Below are 20073 nucleotides of genomic sequence, written 5' to 3'. Positions count from 1 at the left end.
AGAGGGGGCGGCGCGTGCGGCTTTGGCGAGGGTGCTGGCGGAGGAGGAGAAGCGTCTGTCGTCGAGGCGTGCATGGTGGAGTGGGACAGGAGGGGCTTCGGGACTAGTCGCGGCGAGGATGGAGCGGCGGCGTGGCGGCGCTCGGTCTACTCGGCTTTCGGGCGGCTCTCGGTCGCGGCGCGGGGCGCCATGGTCGAGGTGCTCGTGGCGGGGAGTACAACTGCTCCTACATCTGCGGCCGGGAGTGGTGTCGACGGCAAGGGGAGCGGCACAGGTGGCGGGTGGAGGTTTGGTGGCCCGGGCGCGGGTCGCTGGTGGTGATGGGGGAGGGCATCGCTGGGGAGGTGGAGGGGTGGCGGGAGCAGGTGAGGGCTGGGAAGCGTCTGCTGCTCACCGAGGACCTGCTGGCTCTGCTGCGCGGTGCTGGCTGGGGGGGCGGGAAGCCCCGTCAGGGACGCCAGCGGGGGGCGCGGCGGGAGCGGAAGCGGTGGGAGTTGGATGAGGGGGATGATGGTTGTTTGTCTCGCTCGGCGAGCACTACGGTGCTGGCGGATTCGATCATCCGCCTTGGGACGATTTCCTCTATGGCGAGGACGACGGCTTCTAAGGAAGCCGTCGTCTGCGCCTTGTTAGTGCCAGCGCGCGCCAGTCCCGTGCCCAGTGTCGTGCCACCGCCTTGATGTTCTTGGAGCACTTGGAGTGCAGTTATTAACCTCACATCCAGGGCCGAGGAGCTGAGAAGCGCACCCAGCGGGCCGGATGATCGGTGTCGGGTTGCGGGCAAGAGAGCCCTAGCCCCGGGGGTGCGCGTTCGCAGGGAAAGGGCCTTAAAGTAAACACGGGTCCCCGAGGGTTAGCTCTGCGCTCCGGGTTTCCCCTAGCAGCGGAACGCCCCCTCTACTCGGGGGCTAGTAGACACCAGGCACTAGCACGACAACACACCCCGATTTTGAAAATTCTCTTCCTTCGTGTTGAGTCCCCTGAAGCAAGAGGGTATGACTCTGACCTGTTCCGACCCTGATCCGACCTCTCTCGAACACCGACCTGATCCGACCGTGTTCACTTCGAACACGGTCGGATCAGGGTCGGACCAGAGTCGGAACAAGGTCGGGAAAATCCCTCCCTCCCGCCGCCGCTGACCCCTGTTCCGACCGGTCGGATCAGGTCGGAACACGGTCGGAACAGAGTCGGAGTTCACAGGCCGAGCTCCAAGAGGGTATGACTCTGACCTGTTCCGACCCTGATCCGACCTCTCTCGAACACCGACCTGATCCGACCGTGTTCACTTCGAACACGGTCGGATCAGGGTCGGACCAGAGTCGGAACAAGGTCGGGAAAAAGGGCCGTACGTGGGGCAGCTCATCTGTTCCGACCCTGATCCAACCCTGTTCCGACCGTGTTCGAACGCTGCCGAACACGGTCGGATCAGGGTCGGACCAGAGTCGGAACAAGGTCGGGAAAAAGGGCCGTACGTGGGGCAGCTCATCTGTTCCGACCCTGATCCGACCCTGCCTGTTCCCGACCCTGTTCAAACCTAACAGGGTCGGATCAGGTCGGTGTTCACATAAGGTCGGATCAGGGTCGGATCAGGGTCGGAACAGGTCAGAGTGGAACCCTCCTTGAAGCTCCGCTGCATGCTGCTGCGGTGCGCCAACGTCGGCTCTCTTCTCCTCGCCTCGAACGCCCTTCGCAACGTGGCCAAGATGAGCGCAGCAGCCTTCGAGGTCGACCCCGAGTATCCGGGCACGGCCATTGGCAGGCGCCCCGCTGCGCGTGCATTGGTGCTATGTTGCGGCATCCACATCGCCTTGTGCACCGGATAGGATGCGGGCCAGCGTGGAGCGCGCCAAATCTCTCACCGCCGACGAGCTGTCGGTGGAGTGGGAGGACGCACGCAAGAGGCACCTGTGGGCCGCAGGTGCGACTTCTCGAAGCCTGGCTGAGCGTTCTCGGCGCCTCGCCCGCAGGCTTCTGTGGGCCGCTGGGCTGCGCGACCTCACAGACGTGCCGCCCGGCCAGGGCTACACTGGCCACGCCTTCAACGACTACAACCATTGCGACGCGACTTGCATGCTCGGCGACGTGGCGCACAACCTGAACGACGGGCAAGACCGTGTCGCCGGCATCGCCGTCAACAACCGGCTCGGGCCCGGCATCGAGCGGGCGTCGCTGCCTGAGCTCGGCGTCGGAGGCTCCTGGTCGACGTGCACCAACGGCTGCAACCGCGAGCCGCCCAGGGACGTGGCGCATGTGCAGTTCCGCAGCCGCGTCGCCTTCAAGGCGCGTGCGCCGCGCCGCTTTCCTATCTCTGCCTCGCACTCATCCTCCCGCCGATCCCGCCAAATCCACCGCCGCAGCTCGTGTGGTGCCCGCCCACCTTCGCAAGCTTTGTGCTCGTCGACGACGCCGGCGGGCTCCTCTGCTCGGGCACTCCGCGCGGCGCCCTTCCCGCGCTGCGCGAGAGACAGGCGAACTTTGACGTCGTGCGGGGCTCAAAGTATGAGCGCGAGGCGATCCGGGTGGGCGCGGGGGCAGCGGGGGCAGCGGGGGCGGCCGAGTAGTAGAGGGCGCGAGCAGCGCGGCGAAGCCAACCCGGTCACCGAGACATATCGTACCTTAAAGGTACATTGGTTGGTTAGACGTAACCGAGTGGCTGTGCGGCATAATGGTATGCGCGGCGGTGATATCCCGCACATGATATATAACGACCTCTCGTCGATAGGTTTCCTGATTCGTGATTCGGTCTGCCCTCTGCCCTCACGTCCCTGATTCTCTCTCGTGCCGGTTTTCGGCGAGCTGCCCGCGCTCTCGCCGCGGGGCAGTTTGACTCTCTCGCTCGCTCCGCGGCCGAGAGAGCGGAAGAGAGAGGTGCGAGGAGGACGGCGCGGCCTGCCGAGATGAGTCACAGTGCCCCTTGTACCCTTACTAGAGATCAAAACAACAACACAGCTTTTTGCTAGACGCTACACACTCGAAGAGACGCCAACGCGAGCCAGACAGGGGGCGGTGCGCGCGCCACAGATGCGCAATCTCGAGCGCTGCGGGAGCCGGGAGGGTCCTCCCCAGCGCCTAGGAGGTGTACGGGAACGCGCCGCCCGTGAGGGCAGACTGGGTCACCACGCCGGAAAATGCAAACATCGCGAGCCGGCAGTGCGAGATCTCCTTCTCGAGCATGGATTCGAGCTTCTCGGGCGTGCTGCACAGGTTGAAGGGGTCGAGGTAAAAGTCGCCCGGGCGGCGGTCCGTCTCGCCCGACATCATCTCGGCGATGGCGTTGTACGAGATCGCCTGCGCGCCCGGGGAGGGCGGACCGTCCTCTCGCAGATGCAGGGCCCCGGGCTGCAAGGCCCCCCACAGGCTGCAAGGCGGGCAGGCTGGGCGGCGCGAGGCGTGGAGGCGGCAGTCCGCGGCGGTGAGGGGCGGCGAGCGCCTCGATGGCGCCGACGGCGAGGAGCAGGCCGAGCATCGGCCCCGCCTTGACGGCCGCGTCGTGCGCAGCGAGCGACGAGACGTGCGGCGCAAAGGGGACGTAGAAGCCGTTGTCGACAGCGACGTACCCAACCTAGGAGGGGGGAGGGGAGAGGGTGGCGCGCGGGGATCTGTCCGTGAAGCCCCCTCCGCCCGAGGCCCTTCCCCATCGACGCCGCCCGACCGCGCCCTTCTCCGCCGCCCTCCCCCGACGCCCATCTACGGAGCCGCACCCAAGCGAGCATGCAGACGCGCCCGTGCTTCAGCTCGGCCTCACGCATCCACTTGATGTCGAAGGAGCCGGAGAGGTTGAGCGGGTCGAACCCCTTGTCGCCAGCCATGCTGCCGTCGAGGGGAGCAGGCGCATCCATGAAGGGCAGAGCCTGCGACTTCACGCCCATCGCCGGCGCCGGCGACCGCCCAGCGCGCACAGCCGGCAGGCCGGCGTTGAGGGAGAGGCTGTTGACCGTGAGAGAGAGCATGTCTGTGGAGGGGCGGAGCGGCGTCGGGGTATAGCGGGGAGAGCGGGAGTGCGGCGAGGAGCCGATGCGCGCCTGCAGCTCGCTTGCAAAATGAGACGCAGAAAAAATGAATGATGAGCTCTCCCGATCCCGCATCCTGCCCTTCTGGGCGACGGCTAGCGCATCACACCCTCCTCTCCTTAAAATCCCTGTGTGGTGGCGGCGTGCCGTTCTCCCATCCCTCCCTTGGGTTGTGTGTTTTCTTTCTTTCTTTCTTTTTCCTGCCCTTCTCCCACCCCTCGTTTGGCGTGCCCGTTTTATTTATTTATTTATTTATTCCTGCCCGAAGAGAGATAGGAAGAGGCAGACTCCCTAGGGTGGGCGACGGCTAGCGCATCACACACCTCTCCTTAAAATCCCTGTGTGGTGGCGGCGTGCCGTCCATCCCTCCCTTGGGTTGTCTGTTTTCTTTCTTTCTTTCTTCCTGCCCGCTGGGTGCGGCCCTGGATGTGAGGCTGATGACTGCACTCCAAGTGCTCCAAGTGCTTCCTCCCATCCCTCCCTCCTTTTTATTTGTTTCTTTCCACACCATGACATGATGCACAGCAACAACAGGGCGCGGGCCGCGGGGCCGACCGCCGCTCCTGGGTGTTGGGCGTCGCACGCCGGTCCTGTGCGCCCGGTCTTTCTCTTGCTTTGGACGGGGGGGGGCCACCGTGCACCGAGCGCGGGGGGCGGCGGGGCGGGGAGAAGAACGAGGATGAGTGAGTCCCATTCCACAGCAGGCCCCTCGAGAGCAGGGGCCGCTGCCACGGCGCTGCGCGCTGGAAGGCGGGAAAAGTACCTCGCTGTAGCCCCCGCGCTCCCGCCAAAAAATGACCCCGCCCCGCTATCCCGCCCCTGTCCGACCTGTGCGGTCGACCCCGCCCCCGCTCCGGCCGTGACCGTCCCCCGGCACCTCGACCCTCTCCCAGCCGCCTTGGCCTCCTCCCGCGGGCAGCAGGAAGAGCCGCTCGAGCATGCCGCTCAGAAAGGCGGGCTCGAGACCCAGCATCAGCTCGTAGTCGGGAGAGTAGTTCACCTCGAGCAGCACCGGCTGCGGCAAGGGCGCGGCGCCGCCGGCCACCACCCCCGCCGCCTCCTCCTCCCCCCCCCTCCAGCCCGGCCCCTCGGCGAGGAGGAGGTCGACGCCGTACGCCGCTCGGCCGCCTCCACGGGCGAGGCGCGACCCCTCCGCCGCGCGGCTCGCCAGCAGCGCAACCAGCCGACCGAGCACCCCTGAGATGCGCCGCCACACCTCGCCCCACCGCCCGGGCAGCGAGGCGTGCTCCTCCTCGAGCCGGCGCACCGCCTCCGCCGCAGGCAGCACCGCCTCGTCCGCGCCCGCGTACCGCCCCCTCGTCAGGTGCGCCTCGGCGTCGCTGTCCGACGCGCCCGCGAACGGCGCGCGCGAGACGCGCATGTACCTGGGGCCAGGGGCGGGGCTGGAAATCAGGGGCGGGGCTGGAAATCAGGGGCGGGGCTGCAGGGCTCGGGCCATCGTGCACCAGCCCGAGGCGGAGGCGTAGGCGACGGGCGGCGAGAGGCTGGCGACGGCGAGGTGGAGGCGCAGCACCGCCTTGCGGCCTCCGACTAGCAGCGGCCGGTCCACGTAGCGGCAGGCGAGGCGAGGCCCGTGCGGCGCGTTTGCGGCGCAGCCGAGGAGAGTGGCGAGGGCGGCGGTGACGGTGTGGCCTAGAGGACACGAAAGGGCGGCCTCGGGGGAGATGGGTCGGGGCGTCTGCGGCTGCCGCGGCGGCGGCGGCGGCCGCGGCAGCGCGAGGAGGACCACGGCTTGAGGATGTAGCGCGCCGGAGGAGCGGCGGCGGCGGCGCGCCTTTGCAGGTCTTGCAGCAGCTCTGGCAGCTGCTGCGGCAGCGAGTACGCCTGCTCACGGTGACGCTGTGACGAGACGGTGCTCGAGGGTCGGCCAGCTGCCGCGGCAGCGAGTGCGCCTCCGGGAGCCACGGCGAAGGCGGGGCGGGGCCGGCGTCGAGGAGGGCGTGCAGCAGGTCCTACGGCCAGGGGTTGGGGTTGGGGCTGAGGCTGGGGTTAGGGCTAGGGCTAGGGCTGGGGTTAGCCGAGGACGGGTCCGGGGGAAGGGTGTGTCCGGGCTGGGGCGGGGGGGGGGGGGGGGGTCCGAGGAGGTGCGTCGGGGCTCCTTCGAGGTGAGGCACGACTTAGGGTTAGGGTTCGGGTTCGGGTTCGGGTTAGCCTTCGAGGTGAGGCACGACTCTTGCGGCAGCTGGTTGACGCAGGGCGCGCCCTCCTCCTCGTACGGAGCGAAGTCCCTCACGTGCTCGCCGCACCAGACGACGTCCGCGTCTATGAAGGGGTGATTCAACACTGAGCAGGCCTCCTATACTCGTAGAGCGCGCCGCACCGCGTCTGGGTCGCCGGGACGAGGCACGAGCTCGAAGCGACGCCCGCACAGGCTGGCGGCCAGCTGGGGCAGGTCCGTGTGCACGCGCAGCCGCCGGCCGGGCGCGAGCGCGGAAGGCGCGACAGGCGCGGACGGCGCAGACGGCGCGGCGGGTGCGGCGGGCGCGGTGGCTGGCTTTGGCGGCGGCGGCGTCGTCCCGGCCGCCTGAGCGAGCCAGCCGAGGAAGACCTGCCTCCCGCTCGCCGAGGAGGGAAGCCGCCCTGCAGCCGCGGAGGCCGCCTCCGCTCTCCTGCGCGCAGTGTCGACCCGCTGGCCCTCCTCGCTCGCCCACAGGCGGAGCCGGCGCTGCACCGCCGACCGCTCGCGCGGCTCGGCCCACCTCGCGGCGTGCGGGAGGAGCGGCAGGAGCAGCAGCGAGCAGTGCAACGGGGAGAGCTCCTTGTATCGGCCCTCGAGGTAGTTGCGGGTCAGCTCCACCTCCGCCACCTCTTCCGCACCATGCCGCGCTCCGGAGATTGCCGGCCAGGCGAGGGCAATCAGCTTGCCCTCGCCGCCGCGGACGACCGCCACCCGGTGCGTCGGCGAAGCGGAGTGCCGCATGCGCGCGAGGCGGGGCGGCAGGACCGCAAACGGAGCCGACTCTCCGTCTGCGGGCGAAAGTGGGATCAGGTCGAGCCACGCTTGTTCGCTCGCCACGTCGGAGGCCTCGATCGAGCCACAACGCGCCGCGAATAGCGCGTCCGGCGTGCCGCGCACGGGACCGACTGGCTCCGCCTCCGAAGGCGGAGCCATGCTGGCCATGTTGGCAAGGTGAAGGAGGGGCGCGTGGAACTGGCGCTCCACGTCGAGTGAGGAGAAATGTGAGCTGATTTCGCGCGCCATTCAGCGGCGCGAGGGAACAGGTTGGCGCCTCCACGGGCCGTCGAGAGGTGGCACGAGGTCGAGGTGGCACGAGGGTCGAGGGCGGGTGTCGGAGGGCAGCGCAAAAACAAAAAAAAATTATGCCGCGCCGCGTGCTTTTTTTCTTTCTCCGAGCGGACACACCAGTCGACACCAGGGCTGATAGCGACGATGAGGATCTCCTCGTCTTACCTCCCGGACCACCGCTTCGCCATTGCCATCGCCGCAGCGCTGGGCTACTGCGCCTGCGAAGCGCTCCATCGGCGCAGGCGGCAGGTGGCGGAAGCGGCCGACGCGTCGCAGTCCAGCGCTGCTGCGAGGTTCGCCCACGCTCCGCTCGCGGAGGCCGAAATGCCAGCTGAGCCGTGCGTGCTTCTGCGGGCGTGGATAGACGAGCTCGACGATGGCGGCCCGTGCTACGTGGTGCTGGCAACGTCATCGGCGAGCGAGGGAGCCACGGCCCGCACGCTCGTGCTCCAGCGGCTGCTCGCATCGGGCGGTCTGCTGGTTGGCAGCTCCGCCGAATCGCTCAAGGCGAGGCAGCTGGCCGATGACGTGCGCGCCGAGGCGGTGCTGCGCTGGGGTCACAGGCAGGTGCGAGTGCGCGGGCGGATGCGGGAGGGGAGCGCGGAGGAAACGGCCGACTCCTTCCGCCTGCAGCTGAAGGGGTTCCGGCTCGGGCTGCCGATGCTGCAGCAAGGGCAGCCCATCGACGAGGCGGGCCACGTCGCGTTGCGCGCCCGCTATGACGCGGCAGCCTCGAGGTGTAAGGGCGCGCTCGGCGACTCAGCCTCCAACTCCCCGCCCTCCAGCTACTCCGCGTACGTGCTCGAGCCGGCCTGTGTCGAGTTCTACTCTGGCGGCCACCCCGGCTGCATCAACGACCGCTTCCTGTACGTGCGGGAGGGAGACGCAACGTGGACGCGCACGCGGCTGCAGGCATGACGGGAGGGCGATCGCCGTCCCAACAGGAAGCCTGGGGAGATGTGAAATTATTTTGGTGGCCAACACCACATCCAAAATTATTTTTGCTGATGTGGCTTGTGGGGGAGGACCCAGCTCTCAGCCGGGTATTTCTGTCAGGGCGTCTTTGTTTTTGCTCTTACTACTTACAGCCGTCGCCATCTCGCCATGCATCGTCGCCTCCTGCTCCCTGCTCACCTCTGTTGCTCTGACCCTCAAACCAGCGGAGCGCAGAGGCCCGGCCATGGCGCCCGGCGCAGGCGCGAGTCACCAGTCAGCCACACGTGCAGCCTAGCGTGCAGCCAAGGATCGAAGCCGCCGCAAGGAGGCACACGGCATCCACGCCTGAGCCCTGAGCCCCTGAGGACCTCTTCGAGGCTCCCATCCTTTCGTCCTTCGTGGGGTTCCAGGCGGGGGTCGAGTGAGGGAAAAGGAGAGAAAGAAAACCGACACAAACGAGGGATGGAGAAGGACAGGGTCCCCACCAACGGACAGGCTAAAAAAAACTGCACTTTGCGCACGAAGCTCCGCCTCTGGCCTCGACGCCGCTGTTCGCGCCCTGGGCAGCCATGGTGTGGCGACCCTGGCCGCCGTCGCGCGGCTGTCGCCCTCCCGCTGACTCCGCCCTCGCTTCACCCCGCAGGGCAAGATCCGGCCCATCATGATCAAGGGCCACGAGCGCGCCCTGACGATGATCAAGTGCGCGCTCTCTCCGCCGGCCTCGCCTCGCCCACTCCTCGCCGCCGAGCCGCGAGCCTGCGCACAGGTACAATCGCGACGGCGATCTCATCTTCTCCTGCTCAAAGGACCACGTGCCGTCGGTCTGGTACTCTGAGAACGGCGAGTGCCCACCCCGCCGCCGCCGCCGCCGCCGCCGCTTTGGCTCACGAGCCGCCGCCGCGAGCAGGCGAGCGGATCGGCACGTACCACGGCCACTGCGGCACGGTCTGGTGCCTCGACGTCAACTGGGACTCGACCAAGCTGCTCTCTGGCTCGGCCGACAACTGCTGCAAGCTGTGGGAGGTGCAGAGCGGCGAGTGCCTCCACACGTGGAAGCACACGGCGCCGGTGCGGTGCGTCGGGTTTGCGATGGGGGACAAGCGGTTCCTCACCGTGCTCGACAACATCATGGGCAACGTGCCGACCATCTACGTGTGGGAGCTCGAGCTCAACAACCTGGTGCGAGGCCGAGCGAGAGTGGCCTCGCGCCCGCCGCCGCTGAGCCCTCTCGCCCTCCCGACTAGGCAAACCACCCGGACTGCCCGCTGCTCACGATCCTTGGCCACACGGGCAAGATTGGGCGCGCCCTGTGGGGCCCTCTCAACGAGGCGATCTACTCCGTCTCGGACGACTCCACGCTGCGCATGTGGGACCCAGACTCAGGTGCAGGCCGGGCCAGGGGGGCCAGGGGGAGGAGGAGGAGGGCAGGCTGGCGCCACATGCGGTGACCGCCGCGCCTCTGGCCGCAGGGGAGGAGAAGCACGTCATGGAGGGGGTGCACACCAAGAAGATCACCGACCTCCAGCTCTCCTACGACAAGACGCTCCTCTGCACCTCCTGCACCGACCAGGCGACTGCGGCAGCGGCAGAGTAGCCGCGGCAGAGTAGCCGCAGTACAGTAGCAGCAGTATGGCGCTGCTCCTCTGCACCTCCTGCGCCGGCCAGAGGCAGCCGCACACCCCGGACACCCCCCCCCCCCCCCACCCCCACCCCGCGCGCCGCCGCAGTTCGTCCGCCTCTTCGAGACCAAGACCCTCCGCCTCCTCTACGCCTTCAACTCTGAGCGGCCGCTCAACTCGGCCGCCATCTCGCCGCTGCCCCACTGCCCGTACCTCATCGCCGGAGGAGGGCAGGACGCCATGTCCGTCACGACGACCGCCGCGCAGCAGGCGCCCCGCGAGCGCACCACCCCCTCCCCCCTCCCCTCCATCGACCGCGCCAACCCCTCGCTCGCCCTCTCGCTCGCAGGGCAAGTTCGAGACGCTCTTCTTCGACCACGCCTTCGGGGAGGAGCTCGGCTGCATCGGAGGCCACTTCGGCCCCGTCAACACGCTCGCCTTCGCGCCGCACGGCCGCTCGTACGCCTCCGGAGGCGAGGACGGCTACATCCGGATACACCACCTCGACCAAGAGTACTTTGAGGCGTACGAGAAGAAGGTGACCGAGTCTGGCATTCTGGCGGCAGACAAGGCGTGAGACCGCCCACAGCCAGGCCGGGGACGAGGCGCAGCCCGCACGGGAGCGAGGGCCGGTCGGAGGTGACTCGCTCGGAGCGCCGGGGAGCGGCGCGGTGCAGCCGAGCACAGCCATAGGGCGCACGTCACACAGGCGCGGCCTCTCGCTCTCCCCACCTTCTCTTACACATTGTTGCTCCGCTGAAAAAAAGTAATATATCTTTACTTCCAACACCCGGACGTTCCCCCGGACTGGGAAGAGAGGTCCCAGGAGCACGCTCCTCTCGGGGCTGTCCCCCCGGCGCGCCCCGGCCGCCCCCACTTGCCCTCGCCTGACCCTGCACAGGATAGCGTGCCCCGACAAACGGCGACACATAGCGGGGGACACTGCGCCGGGGGGTATGCCTAACTTTGGTGCTTTGTGTGGGTCGCGTTCCCTTGGTAGCTGCGTGGCTGAAGCCCTCGTGCCGCCGGCGTACGTCCACCCCGCCCCTTCGCGCTTCGGAGGTGGTTCCCCCAGCGGCTGGCCCCTTGAGACTGTTGGTGCTTTGGCGGGAGGGAGGGGGAGAGGGCTGAAAAGCGCACAGGGATCACTGTGACACTGCCTTTTTACATGTAACGCCTGCGGCCTGGACGACCTTGGAGGAGTTGGAGTAGTCATCAGTCTTGAAACAGCCTCAGCCCTCACAGACACAGTCACACGGCCCGGCGCGCGCCGCCCCCGCGCGCGTTTGCCGTTTCGTCTCTCTCAGAGCCGAGAATTCTTCTCTTGGTCTTGCCCCACTCCAGGGTTCCGACTCCTACCCAGATAGGGGGTCTGTCCACACGCTCAGTCGCGCCAAAACGCCCTACACCTACCTCTACCTATTGAATACGGCCCGGCCCTATAACACCCATAACACCCATAACATGTTATGGGCTGCTATGCCCAGAGAGCCATAACACCATAACAATAACTGTGAGTGGGGTCAAACGCCCTACACACCTATACCTACCTATTGCGGGCGCCAACGGCAACGCCCAACCGCCAGGCGTCCGTGCCCCACCTACCTACCTAGATTGCGTGTGGCCGCGTAGTGAAGCGAAAAAATCCCGTTGAGCCCTCTGTGAATACGGGGTGTGGACCGTGAGTTGACCAGGGGTTGTGCGCTGGGCCCTCCTGCTCGGCTCCAGCGAGTAGACAAGTGTTAAAGCCGTACCACCAACAGAGAGGAGAAGGATCTGACCTCGGGGCCGATGTGACCAAGCGCTGGAGTGGTAGCGTGGTTTTACCTCACACCCATGGTCTCACCCAGTGTGCCGGCAGTCGCCGAGCAGCTCACACAAGCCGCAGCACAAGTGACTGAGGGCCAGTGAGGGCGAGCCCATCGCTGTCACAGCTGTGGCAGCCGCACAGTAGGCTGTGTCAACTGTGCAGAGCGTGTGAGCAGCAGTGGAGCTGCTCTCCAGGCTTCTGTCGCAAAGAGCTGCATGCCACCGAAAGCGCTGTCGAGGTTCGCCGAGCGCGGCGCAGGTTGAGGGAAGCCGCCACCGACGAGCGCGTTGGACTTTTCACTCCGGACAAAAGACAGTGGCACGCGCCGCTGCGCGGTGCGTGCCACTGTCTTAGCGGCGAGGCGCGGGACCGTCTGTGGCGAGGTGGGTCGCGTCCCTCGATTTCCTCAACTCACGGTCCACACCCTTTAGGCTCCCAGCGGCAGCGCCCGCCTCCGGGCGCCGCCACCGGGCCACCCACCGCGCTCCGCGGGCGCCGCCGCCGTACCCGTCTCGGCTGGCGTCCCAGCCGCAGGCGACTCGTCTGGCATGGCCCCGCTCGCGGCTAGCCGTCTCCCGCGCGAGCGACGGACCTACCTACAGACCCCCTATCTGGGTACCCGGGTAGGAGCCGGAACCCAGGGGGTACCACGCCCCACCTGTCCACTGTCCACCCTCCGCAATCTCGCGCTCGTCGACTTCTTCGCCGTGCGCCGGCACGCATGTACATGAGCGCCCTGTGGACCTTCGCCGCCGCCTGCGCTGTCACACGGCCGCCGCAGGCTCTCCTGTCGCGCCGGGAGCTTGCCGCGGCCGCGCTGGCCGTTCCGGCTGCTGCTCACGGCACGGCCTCGCTTTTGCCGGTTCCCGCGTCGGCGCAAGCGGGTTTCAAGCTCAACACTGGCGTCAACTTCCCCACCGCCTCGTTTGGGCTCCAGATCTACGATGACAAGGATGCTGAAGAGCTCACGCTCGTGGCGCTCGAGTGCGGCTATCGCAATTTTTTTGCCTCGGTGCTCGCGCGCAACCAGAGAGGGTTCGCGCGGGCCATCCAGCGCTCGGGCGTGCCGCGCGAGGAGCTCTTCATCTGCGGCTCGGTCCTCTCCAACCAGGCGCAGGGCTTCGACGCCGCTCGGAAGCTCTCAGCGAGAGGCTGCCGAGAGAACCTCGAGGCCTTCGCCTCGGCCACCGACTACGTTGACATGATAATGCTCGACTACCCAGGGCCCGACGACGACTCGATTCGTGGGCAGTGGGCGGCGCTGGAGGAGATGGCGGCGCAGAAGACGACCCGCTCGCTCGCCGTCTCCAACTTTTCTCCGCGCCAGCTGGACGTGATCCTTGCGGACAAGAGCGCCACAGTGCCAACCGTGAACCAGCTGCCCTTCGGCGTGGGCTTTGCTAACATCTACGACGGCAACGCGGCCAGCATCGTCGCAGAGAACTCGAAGCGCGGCGTGGTCGTGCAGGCCTGGTCGCCACTGCAGCGCGCGCTCCGAGGCAACCGCAAGGACGCGTGCGCGATGATCGGCCAGAAGTACGGCAAGACGGCGGCGCAGGTCGCACTGCGCTGGATCGCAGACATGGGCTGCAGCTTCACGACTGCGGGCACGCGGAAGCGTGACGGTGCGCCCGCCCGTTTCCGAGAGAACCTCGACATATTTGACTTCAAGCTGACACAGGAGGAGATCGCTGCCCTCGCAAAGCTGTGATGGTGTGTGCAGAGGGCGGTGCAAGAGGTTGTGCATCCATACCCCCACAGCCAGTGTTGTTTGTGCGCATGACCATGAGATGTCGCTTGTCGGAGAGGAGGAGCATGGCCGTCTCGCTTTACTTTTATTATGTGTTGCATGACTAGTGTATGTACTATGTATGCTAGTATGTATGTATGTGTGTATGTAGGATGGTGCCGAAGAATCCGCTAAGATATTAAATAATTAAAGAAGAACAGCCAGGCTCGGACTGGACACCAACGCGGTATGGGTGGACGCTGGACAGATGATACTAGTGTAGAAGAACACGGGACCGGCTCCAGCTTCGACTGAGGGCGACAAGCTGCCGAGCCCATGCAAATCACTGTGAGAGTCGTGATTTTTTGTCTTGGCAGCGCAAAGAGAAAAAGAATCTGAAAATACAAGCCTCTCTCACAGCACAACATACCTACAGCACTGGCACGACAAAGGGCGCAGACGCGCTGACTGCGCTTACGCGCAGACTGGAAAAAAAAAGAGGCCCGCACTCGGCTCTCCGCCAGCGGCAGGTCCCTTTACTTGAAGCGCTTACGCTGGCTTGCCCCTCTCTCTTGAGAGTAGAGAGATGAAGATGCTCGCCGGGCTGCGGCGCAGTGGTAGCAGCACGGCGGCGAGCGCGAAGGAGCGCGCCTCCGTGCTCGAGCTGCAGATGGCGGTCGGCGCACGGCCGGTCAACCGAGGCCACCGAGCACTCGCGCTGCTCGCAGACGCGCTGGAGGAGGAGCGGGACGAGACGGCCGGAACTAGCGCTCGCGTCCTCAGCCGGACAGCTTGGGCTGCGTTCTGCGCGGATGGCGACGCGATGGCCGACCTGCCTCTCCCCGCTGCCGAGTTTGAGGCGTGGGCGAGCAGGGTGACTGAGTGCGCGCGGAGCGAGATTGAGCGAGGCGCCGGCGACGACGCGATTGCGCTCCTCCGACGCGAGTGGGGCTGCGCTGTGCCGCTCGCACTCCAGACGCACGCACGCGCCGAGTCGGCCGAGGCGGTGGAGGAGAGAAGTCCGAGGTCAAACGATGCAGCGCTGCAGCGAGCTCGAGAGGCGCGCAGCGGACGCGCGGGTCCGCCCAAACCGCGCGCCGCGAGTCCGCCGACCGACGAGAATCCGTTCTTGAGCTGATCGGCCGCAGAGACGAGAGAGGAGAGGTGTCGAGAGACTGGCGGCGAACGCGACGCGGTGCATACGCGATACGCACTTCGTTCTCTGGTGGGTACTGTACACATCGAGAGCCCGTACATAACCAAATTCCGGTCGTCAACATTAAAACTAGCTGGCCGCGGAATCGCGTGTCCTCTCACACTCACGGACACTGTCTCCCAGACCCAGTCCCGTCCCAGACCCAGTGTCAGTCTCTCCTCCGCCCCGGCGGCCCCGGGCAATGAGCGCTCCGCACGTCTCGACGAGCGCCGCAGGCATGCCCTCCTCTAAGTCGAGCGCGTAGCCGCCCTCGAGGCCGATCGCCACTCGCTCCGCCGGGAAGCCGTGCTCGTCCAGCACCGCCCTCACAGCCTCGCCATAGTCGGCGGGGCTGAGCTCCATCGTTGCAAGAGGGTCGGCCAGCAAGCCGTCGTACCCCGCACAGACGAGCAGGACGTCAGGAGGGCGGGCCAGCAGGAACGGGAGGGCCTTGTCCCGCAGCGCGGAAAGGAATGCCTCTCTTCCCGAGCCGCGGGGAAGCGGCAGCCGCAGCAGGTTGCCCCGCGGGCCGCGCTGCTGCTCCTCCTCTCCGCCGCCGGGGAAGCCGCCGAACTCGTGCAGCGAGCAGTACAGCGCTCGCGGCTCCTCGCGGAGCAGGTCGGCGACGCCGTTCCCATAGTGGACGTCCCAGTCGAGGATCGAGACTCTCGCCTCCGGCCGCGCCGTGAGGAGCGCAGCAGTGGCCGCGGCAGCAAAGTTCACGAGTCCGAAGCCCATCGCGACGCTCGCAGTGGCGTGGTGGCCCGCCGGCCGAGACAGGGCGACCGCCGGGCCGCGCGCCTCCGCTGCGAGCGCCGTCGCGTGCAGCCAGGCACGCGTGCCGTCCAGCATCGCCTCCCACGAGCCGGGCGCGCAGTACGTGTCCATATCAAACCCGCCGCCGCCGCTCTGGGAGAGGCCCTGGACGGCTCGCAGGTGCTCGACAGTGTGCACGAGCTTAAGCGCGGCGACGGCGTCCTGTGGCGTGCGCTCGCTGTCCAGAGCCCGAGTCCACACGATGCGACCCGCGAATGGCGCAGCGGTGAGCGCTTTGCGTGCGGCAACCAGCCGCGTCGGGCTCTCGGCGTGCCGCTTGCCGGGAGGCGGCCGGTGCCGCTCGTGGAGCGTCTGGTGCACGACGGTGAGCGACCAAAGACTGGAGGTGGGCACGATGAGCAGCATACACACACATACACATATACACACACAGCCACAGCCGCTCCGGGTGGGCGTGGGCCCGGCTTTTCTTCCGGCCACATTTACTTTGCCTTCTGGTCCATACTCGTATCTACTCATTCACCCACTCCTCCCGGGAGGTGCCAGCTAGGTGCCTTTCGGCATTCTACCTCACACCAAGCATCCCAAACAATTGTCGTGCGTCCATCCGCGCCGTTCACTTCGTTCGGCCGAAGAAAGGGCCGGATATGATCATTCGGACCGCCGGCCTCCGCCTGGCGGCGCGGGGGTCGCGGTTGCTGTCCACGCGTGCGCTTGTGCTGAACGCTGGCTCGTCCTCGCTCAAATACGGCCTCTTTGAGCTCGGTGCGGAGACCAAGGCGGTGTGTTCGGGGCTCGTCGAGCGTGTGGGTAGCGCCGGCTCGAGCATTACTCACAAGCTGGGCGACAAGAAGACTGTGCTGGAGGTGGATCTCCCGGACCATGGCGTTGCGCTCGAAAATGTGGTCAGCATCCTCACCGAGGCGGGCGGGCCCATCGGCTCGGTGGACGAGATCGCCGTCGTTGGCCACCGTGTTGTACACGGAGGGCCGACCCTCACCAAGCCGGCGGTGGTGGACGCGGCCGTGGAGGCGGAGATTGAGCGCTGCGTGCCACTCGCACCGCTTCATAATCCTGCCAACCTGCTGGGCATCCAGTTCGCTCGCAAAATCTTCCCGACAGATCACGTGGCCATCTTTGACACTGCCTTCCACTCCACCATGCCGCCTGACTCCTACATGTGAGCCAGCCGCGCGAGGGAGGGACTTGAGGGCCAGCGCCCACTGCATGCGCGCCTCCCCCACCGCTCGCAAGGTATGCGCTTCCCAAGTCGTTGTACGAGGAGCACGCTGTCCGCCGCTACGGCTTCCACGGCGCGCGGCACTGCTGTCGTGCCCCTGTGCGCCGCTCGCCGCTCGCCGACTGAGCCGCCGCCGGTATGCAGGAACTTCGTACACGTACGTGCAGAAGAAGACAGCCGAGCTGCTTGGCAAGCCGGAGGACTCGCTCAACCTGGTGATGTGCCACCTCGGCAATGGCGCGAGCATGGCGGTGAGCAAGGGGGGAGTGTGCATCGACACCACGATGGGGCTGACGCCGCTCGAGGGGCTCGTGATGGGCACGCGCTCGGGCGACGTCGACGCGGGTGTGATCCACTTCCTCTCAAATCACCTCGGCTACTCGAGTGATAAGATCGACAAGCTCCTGAACAAGGAGAGCGGGCTGCTCGGCTTGTGCGGCTCGTCCGACTGGCGCAACGTGTGCGAGGAGGCGGACAAGGGCAACGAGTCGGCGGCGCTCGCTCGCGCGCTCTCCATCCAGCGGATCCGCAAGTACCTCGGCGCCTACCTCGTCAAGCTCGACGGCAAGTGCGACGCGGTTGTCTTCACCGGCGGCATCGGCGAGAACGATGCCAACCTCCGCGAGTCGGTCTGCGCGGGCCTCAGCAAGTTTGGCATCGACATCGACTCGACCAAGAACAAGGTTGGCATGTCCGAGGTCCAGTCCTCCTTCGCGAGCGTCAAGACCCTCGTCGTGCCCACCAACGAGGAGCTCTCGATTGCACTGCAGAGCGCGCAGGCGGCCGGCGTGTTGCCGGCAGCCAAGGTGGCCAGCGCAAAGGCGAGCGTCAAAGCGGCGACCACGGCTGCTGTGCCAGCAGCCGCCACGTCGACCGTGGCTCCGCTCGGCGGCGCAATCTACATCGAGACGGACCTTAGGAACACCGAGTTGACCGAGGCGGCGCTCCTCGCCACGGTCGTCAAGCGCTCCTCCCAGCTCGGCTACTTTCGGCTGCTCACGCCCGGCGTAGACAAGGACCCGTACCTCCAGTACATGCGCGCGACGGCAAAGTTCGGCCTCACCGACGTTCCGGTGGAGGCCATGTACGGCATGACGACGGAGGAGGCGGCGGAGCTCTACGCGGCGGGCAAGGCCGACGAGGTTTTCGGAACGATCGTCGACAAGTACAAGGCCTATGCCGAGGGCCGTGACTTTGTGCTTGTGACGGGGCAAAACGTGGATGCGCGCGGTGCACGCGAGGCGCCTGGCTCCTCCTTCTTCTACGCGCAGCTGATCAAGTCGCTCGACATCCCGGCGGTCATCGTCCACGACTGTTATATTGAGGGCGTAGAGGGCGCGGAGCTTGAGGCAGAGCTGCAGGGCATTAAGGTGCGTTCAAGGCTGGTCGGCACAGGCCGCCACCTGCATCGAACGCGGACGCGCTCGCTCTCCACTCCCCGTAGGCGGGCTTCGACCGCGAGTCGGTGACCTGCGCCGGTGCGATCATCAAGGGGCTCCCCGAGGATAACTTTGAGGCGGCCGCCGCTGAGCAGAAGGCGTCGCTTGAGCGGCTCGGGATCTCGCCCATCGCGCTTGTGCCGACACACAAGAATCTGCACCTGCCCACGATGGCAGAGATTGCGAAAGAGACCAATGCGGAGATCCTATACGGCCACGGCAACCTGCACGCTCAGTTTGTGGAAAACATCGAGGTGGGCACGCTGCAGGTTCCCGACCTGCTCGCCCAGCTTCAGGAGCAACCGGGCACCCTCGTCGTCGCCGCCGCCGGCCGCACTGACATCGTGCTGTCGCTGCTTCTCGCGACGCAGTCCAAGTGAGACTGCCGCCCTTTCCCAGGGATCAACTCGACGCAGACAGCCCCGACCCACGCACCGCTTCTCCGGTAGGAACGCGCCCAATCACCCGGGTATCTTGCTGACCAACGCCAAGTCGATCCCGCCGCACATCTCGAAGATTCTCGCCGGCATCGAGGGCATCGGAATGCCGGTGATGCTCACAGAGATGTCCTCCTTCCAGGCCGCCGACGTGGTCAACACCATGGGGCGGGCGCTCCACCCCCTCGCCTCGGAGAAGGGCGGGCTTCAGCAGGGCAAGCTCGAGACGGCGCAAATGCTGATCGACAAGTACATTGACCCCGCCTTTGTCGATGCGATGGTGGCGCCCTCTTCGACGGTGCGCGACATGTCTCCGCTCATCTTCAAGCACAACATGTTTTCGGCCGCGCGTAAGAACAAGCAAAAAATCGTGCTTCCCGAGGTGGCGTCCAAGCCGAGCTGAGTCCTGCCACCCCCAGCCGCCAAGCTGCTCCCCTTACCCGCGCTCGTGCGCCTCGCAAGGGTGACGACGCTCGCGTGGTCACCGCCGCCGGCGAGCTGCTCGCGCGGGACCTGTGCGAGGTCACCATCGTCGGGAAGAAGTCGACCGTAATGCAGCTCGCAGAGAAGGCGCGGCACACGCGTGCGCGGCGAGGACCATCTGCGCATGCCTCAATGCCAGCACCCACCCCCCTCGCAGGCGCACGTGGATGTGAGCAAGGCGACGATCATCGATCCGGCACAAGTGCTTGTGGACTCGCCGGAGCCGTGGGCGACGAAGATGATCACCGGGCTGTACGAGGCGAGAAAGAAGAAGGGCATGACTGAGGAGCAGGAAGCCACCTGCTATCCCGGGCTGTGGTGGGGCAAGCGGAGGCCATCACGACCACCCTCCGAGCCGCGCAGGCGCTCCAGCTCCTGCTCGACGACCCCGCCTACTTCGGCACGATGATGATGATGGAGGGCATTTGCGACGGCATGGTCTCTGGCGCGTGCCACTCCACGGCAAACACGATGAGACCAGCGCTACAGCTCATCAAGATGGCGCGCGGACCCTCGCTGCTCCTCTCAACCCCCAATTATCCGGCCCGATGACGAGTCCTTCGTGACCACTCAGGCGCCCGGCCGGGCCCAAAAGGTCAGGCTTCCCTGTCCCGGTACTGTACGACTTCTGGCCTCGATTGACGGTTACGCCTTGATTCTCAGTTGGGCGCTCCGGCAGAGTGAAGAGCTCCGAGATTGCCCTCGCCAGTGCTGGGACGGCGAAGGCCTTTGGGATCGATGCGCGCGTCGCCATGCTCTCCTACGCGACGGGAGACAGCAATGCGGGGCCCATGATCGACAAGGTGCGCGAAGCCACCGAGGCCGCAAAGGTCAAGGCGCCCGAGTTCCCCTTCGAGGGGCCGATTCAGTTCGACGCGGCGGTCGACCCGGCGGTGGCGGCGGTCAAGTTCAAGAACTCGGATTCGAAGGTGGCAGGCAACGCGACCGTCTGCATCTTCCCCGACCTCAACGCAGCGAACAACGGGTACAAGGCGGTGCAGCAAGCCTCCCAAACGTCCGCCGTCGGGCCCATCATGCAGGGCCTTCGCCTGCCCGTCAACGACCTCTCGCGCGGCTGCACCGTGGAGGACGTCGTCAACACGGCCGTCTGCACCGCGCTACAGTGTATC

At 66.5% G+C, this 20073-nt stretch overlaps 7 protein-coding genes across 7 annotated transcripts; 5 read left to right on the top strand and 2 right to left on the bottom strand.

Annotated features, from left to right (window-relative positions):
• Positions 1-1608: 1608 nt before the first annotated feature.
• Positions 1609-2960, top strand: EMIHUDRAFT_452954 (hypothetical protein; the record flags this gene model as incomplete). The annotated part of the gene is made up of 5 exons (XM_005761432.1): positions 1609-1759; positions 1824-1907; positions 1968-2280; positions 2358-2497; positions 2930-2960. The coding sequence occupies exons 1-5, from the start codon at positions 1635-1637 to the stop codon at positions 2958-2960; spliced, it is 693 nt and encodes a 230-aa protein (XP_005761489.1). The 5' UTR covers positions 1609-1634.
• Positions 2961-4818: 1858 nt separating this feature from the next.
• EMIHUDRAFT_105762 (hypothetical protein) lies at positions 4819-7233 on the bottom strand (the record flags this gene model as incomplete). The annotated part of the gene is made up of 4 exons (XM_005761431.1): positions 4819-5395; positions 5477-5663; positions 5878-5983; positions 6352-7233. 4 exons carry the CDS (start codon positions 7231-7233, stop codon positions 4819-4821), a joined length of 1752 nt encoding a protein of 583 aa, XP_005761488.1.
• Positions 7234-8757: 1524 nt separating this feature from the next.
• Positions 8758-10612, top strand: EMIHUDRAFT_438175 (hypothetical protein). Its single transcript, XM_005761430.1, has 8 exons — positions 8758-8786; positions 8858-8913; positions 8981-9054; positions 9122-9393; positions 9459-9597; positions 9684-9784; positions 9942-10103; positions 10183-10612. The coding sequence occupies exons 1-8, from the start codon at positions 8784-8786 to the stop codon at positions 10408-10410; spliced, it is 1035 nt and encodes a 344-aa protein (XP_005761487.1). The 5' UTR covers positions 8758-8783; the 3' UTR covers positions 10411-10612.
• Positions 10613-12822: 2210 nt separating this feature from the next.
• On the top strand, positions 12823-13551 carry EMIHUDRAFT_358643 (hypothetical protein; the record flags this gene model as incomplete). Its single annotated transcript, XM_005761429.1, has 1 exon — positions 12823-13551. A coding segment is annotated over one exon (486 nt), but the record flags the coding sequence as incomplete, so codon positions are not given.
• A 375-nt stretch (positions 13552-13926) lies between these two features.
• Positions 13927-14517, top strand: EMIHUDRAFT_358642 (hypothetical protein; the record flags this gene model as incomplete). The annotated part of the gene is made up of 1 exon (XM_005761428.1): positions 13927-14517. A coding segment is annotated over exon 1 (547 nt), but the record flags the coding sequence as incomplete, so codon positions are not given.
• A 302-nt stretch (positions 14518-14819) lies between these two features.
• On the bottom strand, positions 14820-15665 carry EMIHUDRAFT_55159 (histone deacetylase family protein; the record flags this gene model as incomplete). The annotated part of the gene is made up of 1 exon (XM_005761427.1): positions 14820-15665. A coding segment is annotated over one exon (846 nt), but the record flags the coding sequence as incomplete, so codon positions are not given.
• Positions 15666-15991: 326 nt separating this feature from the next.
• On the top strand, positions 15992-17348 carry EMIHUDRAFT_67997 (hypothetical protein; the record flags this gene model as incomplete). Its single annotated transcript, XM_005761426.1, has 3 exons — positions 15992-16524; positions 16599-16683; positions 16755-17348. Coding segments are annotated over 3 exons (1212 nt in total), but the record flags the coding sequence as incomplete, so codon positions are not given.
• Between the last annotated feature and the right edge of the window lie 2725 nt (positions 17349-20073).

Source organism: Emiliania huxleyi, assembly GCF_000372725.1.
Source record: "Emiliania huxleyi CCMP1516 unplaced genomic scaffold EMIHUscaffold_71, whole genome shotgun sequence".
In the NCBI taxonomy this organism is placed as follows: domain Eukaryota; phylum Haptophyta; order Isochrysidales; family Noelaerhabdaceae; genus Emiliania; species Emiliania huxleyi.
The sequence above is the reverse complement of the archived record's forward strand: the minus strand, read 5'-3'. Positions and strand labels throughout refer to the sequence as shown.